At 44.4% G+C, this 11542-nt stretch overlaps 1 protein-coding gene across 1 annotated transcript in view; it reads left to right on the top strand.

Annotated features, from left to right (window-relative positions):
- The first annotated feature begins 512 nt into the window (after positions 1-512).
- The window catches only part of SLC25A35 (solute carrier family 25 member 35), a 12659-nt gene continuing 1629 nt past the window's right edge, over positions 513-11542 (top strand). The window contains exons 1-4 of the mRNA XM_015828075.2: positions 513-896; positions 1399-1464; positions 6549-6701; positions 9073-9207. Of these exons, the coding sequence (XP_015683561.1) occupies positions 522-896; positions 1399-1464; positions 6549-6701; positions 9073-9207 (729 nt within the window). The 5' untranslated portion in view covers positions 513-521. The remainder of the gene's footprint in view (positions 897-1398; positions 1465-6548; positions 6702-9072; positions 9208-11542) is intronic.

Below are 11542 nucleotides of genomic sequence, written 5' to 3'. Positions count from 1 at the left end.
CATAACCTTCGTTGGGGTTACTGTCCTTGGGCACCCAACCGCTTTTCCTGGACCTCTCCTTGCCGCGGAAGGTCTTCTCCACGGGCCCTGGCAGCTTTTGCTAGCTGGGTTCTCTTAATCCGGTTTCTGCTTCTCGTGTTCCTCCTCTTTGCCACCCCCCCGTCTTCTTCCATGCTGGGGGAAAGAGAGCCCCCCCCCCAAAGAACCCTGATGGTATAACAGCCCTTCATCCTCACCTTCCATCCCTTCTTCTGGTCTTCTTGATGATGGGGCGGTCTTCTCTGTTGTAGTTGCCCTTCCCCGCCCCCCTTCTTCCTCCTCCTCTTGACCTTCCATCCTTCACAGGGTGCTTCTTTGAGCCTTCTGAGGACCTGGGGTATCGTCCCCTTCCATGCCTCCTTAGATCCTTCAGCTGGAGCCCTCAGTTGCACCCCTTGGTCCTGTTTTGAAGAGACTGTGTAGACTATAGACTCCCTCGATAGTTTCTCTTTTCTCTTCCAGCTCCCTTGACACCTCCTATAATGGACTTTCTCCTCAGTGGGGTGGCTGCCTGTGGGGCCTGCCTCTTTACCAACCCCCTGGAGGTGGTGAAGACCCGGATGCAGCTCCAAGGAGAGCTCCGTGCTCCTGGCACCTACACCCGTCATTACCGTAACGTCTTCCACGCCTTCTACACCATCGGACGGGTGGACGGGCTGGCAGCCCTGCAGCGAGGGCTTTCCCCCGCCCTCTTCTATCAGTTTGGCTTCAACGGCATCCGCTTGGGCACCTATGGGATGGCGGAATCGGAAGGCTACATCCACAAGCGGGATGGACGGATCAGCCCGCTGCGGGCCACCTTGGCAGGAGCTTTGGCTGGTGCCGCAAGTGCCATTGTGAGCAGCCCTCTGTATCTGGTGGGTCTGAAGCCCAGAAGCATTAGAATAACAGAGAAAGAGAAATTGTCCCCACTCATTTCGGTCTGGAATCCCAAGAGATGCTGGGTGGAATTCTGCCTTTCAGAATCCAGGGGTAAAGAATGAATTCTGCAGATAAATCCAATGTGGGCTTTTTTAAAAAGAAAAAAGAAAAGAAAAACACAGCAGTCACCAAAAATCTTTCCTTATAGCTTTGCTATGTAGTGGGCTGCCTGGTTGCGTCTTTTTTCAGACCTGTTCCTTACTTTTACAAGGGTCAGGTTTGCTACTATGCTGGTTTCACCAACTGTGTGTGAGAACGTTCTCCTCAGGTTTAAGGCAAGTTTGAACATGAGCCTTTCACTGCTCTGATTAATAGAACAAAACACTGCTTCGGAAGAGGGTAAAGCATTCCTGAGAGAAACGCAATTTTAATTTTTGAATTCATCTTCCTGACGCGTTGCTTCTTAGGATAGTGACCTTTCTCCAATCCTTTCTCCAGGTGAAGACTCACCTCCAAGCTCAATCAGCTTCTGAGATTGCTGTAGGACACCAGTATCGGCACCAGGTAAGCTGACCTTGCTCTGTAGCTTATCGCGAGAAAGTCTGTAATTTGCTGAGGCAGAGTTTTCACTCCTCTGGATCTCACTGTAAATTACCAGTCAGTAAGTTTGCGGGATTTTCAAAAAGGGTCTTTCTTAGCCTTTCTTAGAGCAGGGCTTTTCAACCAGTGGTACGGGTACCACCTGTGGTACATTGGCACGTGGCAGGTGGTACGCGAGCATCCTAGAAAAGTGGTAGCGGGGAAGGGGAATGAGCTGAACCCGTAGCAGCACCGCACAAGCCTGAGCGAGAGACAGCTGGAGCTGCAGGGCTGACAGGGCTCAGAGGAAGCGCCAGGATCAGCGCCAGGCTCCAGCTGGAGCTCAGTGCTGATCCTGGCGCTTCTGCTGAGCCCAGAAGAAGCGCCGATCAGCTGGAATGTTGCAGCATCTCCAGGGTCTTGTAATTTACATTCAGATGCTTGGCAACTGATTCATATTTATGATGGTCACAGTGTCCCAGGGTCATGTGAAGTGACCAAAACCTGCTGCAACTACCCAGCAGACGGTGGAATAAAAACCAAACACCCCCCCCACCCCATCCCTGCTGCCAATCCTCAACAGAAATGCTCACAACAATGAAAACCTCGGACAGGAGGAAGAGCGCCGCCGGGCGGGCAGGCAGGTGTCTTGCTCGGCTGTGCCTCGGGGGGCCCTTTTTTCAGTGCCATTGTAACTTCGAACAGTCACTAAGTGAATTGTTGTAAGTCGAGGACTACCTGTACTTTTATCACTTTTTTCCTTTTTTTTTATCATCAAGTTTTTGACACCTTGCTAGGCGACTGGTGGTACTCGGATATTGCCATATCCTAAAAGTGGCACAATGGGTGAAAAGGTTGAAAAGCCCTGTCTTAGAGAACCTCTGGAATTATTAAAAAAGCACTACAAAAAGAAAAAAAGACAAATTAAGGTTCTAAATCAAGTCTAACGAAGAGAAGGACTAAGGGTGATATGATGGCAGTCTTCCCATACTTGAGAGGCTGTCCTAGAGAAGAGGGGATTGACTTATTCTCCAGAGCACCTGAGGACAGGATAAGCAGTAACAGTTGGAAGATTGTTAAAGAGAGAGAGCCAACCTAGAACTAAGAAAATATTTCCTGACAGTGAGAACAGTTAATGGGGTGGCTTAATTTTGGAAGTTGTAAGTGCTCCATCGCTGGGGTTTTTCAAAAAGAGACTGGACAAAACATTTGTCCAGAGTGATAGAGGCCTCTTGCCAGGGGGTTGGGCTAAAACAGGGGTGCCCAACCCCTGGTCTGTGGACTGGTACCGGGCCACAGCATGCCAGCAACCGGTCCGCACAAACAAGCAAAGCCCCATCTGTGAGATGTAGGCAGCACACAAAACCATGCACTCTCTGGTCCGTGGAAAATCCTTTCTCCACAGAAGCTGTCCCTGGTGCCCAAAAGGTTGGGGACCTCTGGGCTAAAAGACCTCTTAAGGTCTGTTCCAACCCTATTATTATCTGTGTTCTACGGGCCTTTTCAAAACTAGAACTAAAGAAAGATACCTCGCCACGAAATCATCCTTTCTGCACCACTGGTTTAGAACTGAACCCAGTTCTGCATTGGCCTCCTTCCCAGCATTATCCAAAGATGCTAGAAAATGAACTCGTGATTTGTTCTGCCACTAAATTATGCTCTCTCCCAATTTTGATGGCTGGTGGAGGAGCTTTTGCTGGGCACACCAGCCCCTTGAAGGACATCTGGCCCACCTCTGTTCCCATGTGCTGAAGTAACAGCCTCCCAGCAATGGAAATCGCTGGCAATCATTAATATTTCAATAACTATCATGTTGCCTGGAGCTCATTTCTCCATGCAGGTTTGCGAGAAAGCATTGTTAGCAATTCATTGGTGATATGTCCTCAGTGTCCCGTAGGATAGCCAGAAGCTGTGGATGCTCCAACACTGGAAGTTTTTAAGAAGAGACTGGACAACCATTTGTCTGAAATGGTATAGGGTTTCCTGCCTGAGCAAGGGGTTGGACTAGTTGACCTCCAAGGTCCCTTCCAACTTTATTATTATTGATGATCATCGCACAGTCAGCCAGATGTTCAGACTGGATTTGGCATTTTTGTCTACCTATCGAGTCCTTACCTGGGATAGGCAGATGTGGATGTTTGATGTTGTTGTTGTTGTTGTTGTTATTATTATTATTATTATAGCAAATAACAAGGATGTCATTCGTTTTCCCTGCCTCCATAAATCTTCATTCTTTCCACTCCAAGTTGCACACCTAAAGAAAAACAACATAGGGTCTGTGGTTGCTTAAAGACTAATCATTCTGTTATACAGGTAGTCCTCAACTTACGATTCACAACTGAGCCCAAAAATGTCTGTTGCTAAGAGAGACAGTTTTTAAGTGTGTTTTGCCCCCTTTTACGACCTTCCCTGCCAAAGTTGTTAAACGAATCACTGCAGTTCGTACACAGTTGTTGAGCGAATCTCGTTTCCCCATTGGCTTTACTTGTCAGAAGGTCGCAAAAGGTGATCGCATGATCCCGGCACACTGCGACCATCATAAATATAAACTGGTTGCCAAGCAGCCGAATTCTGATCATGTGACTGGAGGGCTGCTGCAATGGTTGCAAATGTGTCACATGTGGCTTTTTTCAGTGTTGTTGTAACTTTGAATGGTCACTAAATAAACGGCTGTAAGGTGAGGTCTGTCTGTAGAGAAAGAAAATAAATAGATATTCTGGCCAGTTGTTAGCTTCTGCTCAGTCTTTAAAAAAGCAATAAAGGCATTGTCGATAAAACACACCCTCCTTTAAAAAAATATCAAAATTTGGTATTGTGATTAAGTGGTTCAGTTTGGTCTAGAGAACTATGACCCTTTATGACTTGTGGACTTCAACTCCCAGAATTCCTGAGCCAGCCATGCTGACTCAGAAATTCTGGGAGTTGAAGTCCACAAGTCATAAAGGGGCCGTAGTTCCCCACCTCTGGGATAAGGTAATAGGCTAGACCAGGGGTAGGCAACCTTGGCTCTTTTATGACTTGTGGACTTCAACTCCCAGAATTCCTGAGCCAGCCTGGCTCAGCTTGGAAACCTCTCCCTTTCCCCTCAGCATGGCTGGCTCAGGAATTCTGGGAGTTGAAGTCCACGAGTCATAAAAGAGCCAAGATTGCCTACCCCTGAACTAGACCTAGATAATATTTTTCTCCATTCTGTAGCAAATATTCTTACATTGCCTTGCTGGAAGTAGAGAGAGGAAATGAAATGGCCATTTAAAAGGTCTTCACCAAAAAGCACGCTGTGTCATCCTGATTTGGGACCATTTCCGAGGCAAACCAGGTTAAGTCTGCAGCATATCCCTACCCAATCCCTGATTATTCCTGCCCCAGAGCTTGGAAAACTGCCAGTCTGCCTAGCTAATAGGGAGGTAGACTGACTAAACAGCTTCCTGGATCTGTAAAACGTGGAGCTTCTAATCTCTTATTAATACTCTGCTCTCAAAACCCGACGCTGGAAACTTCCGGTGGCCAGGCTGGTGTAAAAAATACAGCAGATTTACCTGAGAAAAGATTTGTGTATAATGTTCTCTCCTGGGATTGAAGGATTGAGAAACGTAGCCCCTATTTTGCACCTTTGCACATTCAGGTGGTCCTCAACTTATGACCACAATTCAGCCCAAAATTTATGTTGCTGTGAGATATTTGTTAAGTGAATTTTGCCCCATTTTAACGACCTTTCTTGCCACATTTGTTAAGCGAATCACTTCGGTTGTTAATTTAGTCACACAGTTGTTAAGTGGATTTGGCTTCCCCATTGACTCTGCAAAAACGGATCACATGACCCCAGGACACTGCAACCGTCATAAATACACGCCAGTTGCCAAGTGTCTGAATTTTGATCATGTGACCGTGGGGACACTACGGTGGTTGTAAGTGTGGAAAACGGTCATAGGTCACTTTTTTCAGTGCGGCTGTAACTGCGAACAGTCACTAAACGAGGACTGTTGAGGACTATATGTAGTCTCAGTCCCTATTTTGCACCAGGGTGATCCTGGAAACTCAGGAACAGAGAATAAAGAAACCACCATTGTTCCTGACGGCATTTTTTTTTTTTTTTACATTTTTCTTGAAGCAGATAGAATATTTGAGGTAGAGTTTAACCAGTAAAGAATAGCAATGAAACTGACTTGTTGTAGAAATAGGACTAGGATGAGATGCAAGCTTTCTTTTTAGATAATGAATGTATGAGATGATTTCAGAAGAGGTTTGTTTCTTTTCTTTCTTTCTTTCTTTCTTTCTTTCTTTCTTTCTTTCTTTCTTTCTTTCTTTCTTCTTTCTCTTTTCCTTCCTTTCTTCCTTCCTTTCTTCCTTCCTTACTTTCTGTTTCTTTCTCTTTTCCTTCCTTCCTCCCTCCCTTTCTTTATTTCTTTTTTCTTTCTTTCTCTTTCTTTATTTCTTTCTTTATTTCTTCCTCTCTTCTTTCTTTCTTTTTCTTTCTTCCTCCCTCCCTCCCTCCTTCCCTTTCTTTCTTTCTTTCTTTCTTTCTTTCTTTCTTTCTTTCTTTCCCTTCCCTTCCCTTCCCTTCCCTTCCCTTTCCTTTCCTTTCCTTTCCTTTCCTTTCCTTTCTTCTCCAAAGCACCTGAGGGCAGGACAAGACGTAATGGGTGGAAGGTCATTAAAGAGAGCTGCAATCTAGAACTAAGGAGAAATTTCCTGAAAATGAGAACAATCAGTCAGTGGAATGGCTTGCCTCTGGAAGTTGTGGGTGCTCCATCACTGGAGGCTTTTAAGAAGAGTTTGGACAGCCACTTGTCTGGAATGGTATAGGGTCTCCTGGTTGAACAGGGGGTTGGCCTAGAAGACCTCCAAGGTCCCTTCCAACCCCATTATTCTGTGTTTTATGTTCTCTGACCTGGAGGCAAAAATGATTTCTTCCAAGACATCTGCAGGGCGGGCTTTTAGTCAAGAATAGTTCAAAATCCTGCTTGCTCCTTATTTCAAGCGGTCCAAATATTTCAACTAGTTGAGTGCCGTAATGATTATAGACATGGATGCTTCTAAATGTTATTGGTCCTTTTCTGTGGTCTGTCTAGGGAATGTTCCATGCACTGTGTGGGATTCACAAAGAACACGGTGTGTTGGGGCTGTGGCGTGGAGCCATTTCTTCCGTGCCCCGAGTCATGGTGGGTTCATCCACGCAGCTGTCAACCTTCTCCTTTTCCAAACAATTCTTCAACCACCTCGAGGTACGCTGGGTTCCTGTGCAAAAGAGCTTGTTTGAAAAGGTATAGGAGTTACAATAGAAGGCCTGGATTTGGCATGGTGGGTCTAGAGAGAAGAAAAATTGGGATATGCATTTGATTTTGGTCTGGTCGTTAAGGCACCAAGCTAGAAACTGAGTTCTAGTTCTGCCTTAGACATGAAAGCCAGGTTGTTTGGGCCAATCACCAGGATACTGTGAGTTCTAGTTCTGCCTTGGGCATGAAAGCTGACTGGGTGACTTTGGGCCAATCACCAAGAGACTCTGAGTTCTATTCCTGCCTTAGGCACGAAAGCCAGCTGGGCGACTTTGAGCCAGATTCTCTCTCTTAGTTCAGCTCCCCACACAGAATTGTTGTTGTGGGGAAAATAGGAGGAAGGAAGGAGTATTAGGCATGGTCACTATCTTGAGTTATTTATAAAAAAATAATAAAGGTAGAATAAAACTAAACTAAAACAAACAACATTTTGGAGCAATGCCAAAATGTACTCTGTTTGCTTGCCAAATTCATGGTCACTTCCTCCTTATTCTTTCCAAGTCTGAGTATTAAATGTGTTTCTAATCCAATGGCTATTAATATAGCACCGGAGCTTAAGAAGATGGATTTGTAGCTAATTTTTTTTCCTGCATGCATGCATGGCGTCAACTTACTCTTTATTCCAAGGAGAGCTGCAAGTTTAAATTTAGGCTGGTCGTGGCAGAAGAGACCAAATATAAATGGGGCTTTATATGAGTACAAACTGCTGATTTGCAGGCAGAATCTAGCAGAGAATGTACTGTAGAACAGGAATAGAATAGAACAGGAATAGAAGAATAGAATAGAATAGAATAGAATAGAATAGAATAGAATAGAATAGAATAGAATAGAATAGAGAATGTAATGTAATTTTATGTAATGTAACGTAACAAAACAGAACAGAGAATAGAATAGAATAGAATAGAACAACAGAACGGAATAGAACAGAATAGAATATAGAGAATGGAATGGAATGGAATGGAATGGAATGGAATAGAATAGAATAGAATAGAATAGAATAGAATAGAATAGAATAGAGAATGTAATGTAATTTTATGTAATGTAACGTAACGTAACAAAACAGAACAGAGAATAGAATAGAATAGAACAGAACAACAGAACGGAATAGAACAGAATAGAATATAGAGAATGGAATGGAATAGAATAGAATAGAATAGAATAGAACAACAGAATAGAACAGAATATAGAGAATGTAATGTAATGTAATGTAATAGAATAGAATAGAATAGAATAGAATAGAACAACAGAACGGAATAGAACAGAATAGAATATAGAGAATGGAATGGAATGGAATGGAATGGAATGGAATGGAATAGAATAGAATAGAATAGAATAGAATAGAATAGAATAGAATAGAATAGAAAATTAGAATAGAACAGAATAGAATAGAAAATAAGGAACGGGTTTGAGAACCTCAGTCCTAAAGCATAATGCTCTTTTCTTGTGGGATATGAAACTAGCCATAGTAGGTTTATGGAAGAGGGCATTGTGACGCTCACCCAGTTATAGTTTATTTGATACAGCATGAGTAAATCAATCATGGCCTAATGGGAACAGAATGCTGGCATGTTTTTGCCTCACGTAATGGAGATTCTCCATGGGTCCTTTTACTTCACAAAAAAGGTAATGAAAGCTCGTAACCAACTTCCAGCAAAGATAGTGGGTCATTCATCAGTAACTTGAGTTTAAACATGCCTGGGATAAACACATGTCTATCATCCAACAAAAATTTAAAAATAAATAAAAAAGAATAATAAAATGAAAAAAGAAAAAGTACCGTAATAATGAAAAATAATGAATAAAATAAAAAGGAAATGAAAACAAACAAAAAAACTCAGGGCTGACTCGACGGTCCACTGTGTCTTTTTGCCCCATCGGGTTTTTTATGCTTCTGTGTCCCATCTAGCTTCTCCAGGAGGGCGAGTGCCTCCATTCTTTTCACATCCACAATTGTGGAGAGCTGCATTTCTCCGGTGGGTTGATCCTCTGATGCAGGGGTCCCCAACGTCCGGTCCGTGTACTGGGCCGCGGCATGCCCGCAACTGGTCCGCACAAACAAGCAAAAGTCCCATCTGTGGGATGCAGGCAGCACACAAAAACACGCGCCCTCCGGTCCGTGGAAAAACTTTTCTCCACGGAACCGGTCCCTGATGCCCAAAAGGTTGGGGACCTCCGCTCTGATGGATCCAGGTTCCTGATCTCTGACTAGGCTGGCTGCAGCTTCCAAAGCCGTTCTCTTAAGAGGTCTGCGTGTCCCCACTTCCCTTCTGCAACTTCTCCTCAGTGGTTTCTAGCCTTTTGTCCTCTCCTCTTCCACCAGGTCTTCCCCAAAGAGAGCTGGTTGATTGCCTTGTGCTCCGGGATGACCAGCAGCTTCATGGTGGCCATCGCCATGACACCTTTTGATGTGGCCAGCACCCGCCTCTACAACCAACCGGTTGGACCTGACGGCCAGGTAGGAAATGGGAAGAACGGAGAGGATGTGGACGAAGCCGGAACCCTTGTGGTTAGGTGGACTAACCCAGGGCTTTTCAACCTTTTCACCCATTTTACCATTTTTACGATATGGCAATATCCGAGTACCACCAGTCGCCTAGCAAGGTGTCAAAAACTTGATGATAAAAAAAGGGAAAAAGTGATAAAGTACAGGTAGTCCTCGACTTACAACAGTTCGCTTAGTGACTGTTCGAAGTTACAATGGTACTGAAAAAAATGCCTCTTAAGCCACAGCCGAGCAAGACACCTGCCTGCCCACCCGGCGGCGCTCTTCCTCCTGTCCGAGGTTTTCATTGTTGTGAGCATTTCTGTTGAGGATTGGCAGTGGGGGTGGGTTGGGGGGGTGTTTGGTTTTTATTCCCCCCGTCTGCTGGGTGGTTGCAGCAGATTTTGGTCACTTCACATGACCCTGGGACACTGTGACGGTCATAAATATGAATCAGTTGCCAAGCATCTGAATGTAAATCACAAGACCCTGGAGATGCTGCAACATTCCAGCTGATCGGCACTTCTTCTGGGCTCAGCAGAAGCGCCAGGATCAGCACTGAGCTCCAGGTGGAGCCTGGTGCTGATCCTGGTACTTCCACTGAGCCCTGAGAGCCCTGCAGCTCCAGCCGTCTCTCGCTCAGGCTTGTGCGGTGCTGCCACCGGTTCAGCTCATTCCCCTCCCCGGCTACCACTTTTCTAGGATGCTCGCATTACCACCTACCAGGTGCCAATGTACTTACAGGTGGTACCCGTACCACTGGTTGAAAAGCCCTGGACTAAAAGAAAAGAGGGGAATACAGGCAGTCCTTGACTGATAGCCATTCATTTAGTGTCCATTCGAAGTACGGCAGCACCCTTACGACCGTTGCAGCATCCTCATAGTCAGGTGATCAAAATTCAGACACTTGGCAACTGGCTCTTATTTAGGACGGTTACAATGTCCTAGGGCCATGTGATCCCCTTTTGCGATAAGTAAAGTCAATGGAGAAGCCAAATTCACTTAACAATTGTGTTACTCACATAACAACTAGGACTCATTCAATTGTGTTACTCACATAACAATTGTGTTACTCACATAACAACTAGGACTCATTGGTTTCAGGGGTCCCTTAGACAAATTGCTGAAATCCACAGCTTTGCTGTACGTCAGTGAAAACTCAATCATCTAGGGCAGGCCAAAATTATCTTAAAAAGGTTAAAATCATGGCAACTGGACCAAAGTTCATTAATCTGAGATATTCCATTACTCATCCAAGTAACTTTTATCAGTCAAAATAAATTAAAAAATAGTTTGGCAGAGAGTCAGAGAGTTGTTGGCACGTACCAACTCTTGCCATACCAACTGCAGGGATTTCTCCCCGAAAGGTTTTTATTTTGACTGATGGAATTACCTGGACGAGTAACGAAACATCTCCTATTAATAAACTTTGATCCTGTTGCAGTGATTTTAATCTTTTTTAGGCACCACTTTGCTGTTAGCCCTTCTTTGCTACCGTTTTTTAAAGTTTTAAATCTTCCAAAACTGTCCCCGTGCTGCCAAAGCAGGCTATGCCTTATTTTGAAGCTTATCGTCTCTTCCACCCTTATATCTGAGAACTGGGATCTTTGGTTAAGATTTTAGAAGAAATGAAGTTGTGTCCGAAGCAACATGAGCAGCCCTGAGTATAAGAGAGCAATCCAAAGTTCCTATCACAGATTTTAAAATGATGCAGAACCCCCTCCCCAAAAAAACCCCTTCCAGATTTTTAAAATCGTTTTGGCAAAGAGTTTTTGTAAGCAGCTGGTTAAATTGAGTCAGTAAAAATGTTGGTGGAATAAAAGTCATGTCTTCCATTTAGAAGTAAGTTTCAGTTGTACACGTCCATGGAGATTCTCAGTCATCCAGGTCCTGGTTATCCCAGAGGTGCTTTTTCAAAAGGCAACTGGATTTTCTTCAAGAAACTTCTTGGATGAGAAACGAAACGTTGTCAAGGAAAAACCGAGAGCCCAGCTGACTTTTGAAAAAGCACCTCTGGGTTTCAGCTACGCTAGTTATACACACAAACACATACCCACAAATTGTAGGTATATTTACCTGGATGTCTCCGGGATGTTTTTAAACACTTAAATATGAGCCAGCAGTGTGCTGCAGCTGCCAAAAAAGCCAACACAGTGCTGGGCTGCATTAACAGAGGGATAGAATCAAGATCACGTGAAGTATTAATACCACTTTACAATGCCTTAGTAAGGCCACACTTGGAATACTGCATCCAGTTTTGGTCACCACGATGTAAAAAAGATGCTGAGACTCTGGAAAGAGTACAGAG

The sequence above is a fragment of the Protobothrops mucrosquamatus genome, unplaced genomic scaffold (genome assembly GCF_001527695.2).
Source record: "Protobothrops mucrosquamatus isolate PMUCROS unplaced genomic scaffold, P.Mucros_1.0 scaffold4207, whole genome shotgun sequence".
Lineage (NCBI taxonomy): Eukaryota > Metazoa > Chordata > Lepidosauria > Squamata > Viperidae > Protobothrops > Protobothrops mucrosquamatus.
Note: the sequence above shows the minus strand (reverse complement) of the source record. Positions and strands in the feature narration are given on the sequence as shown.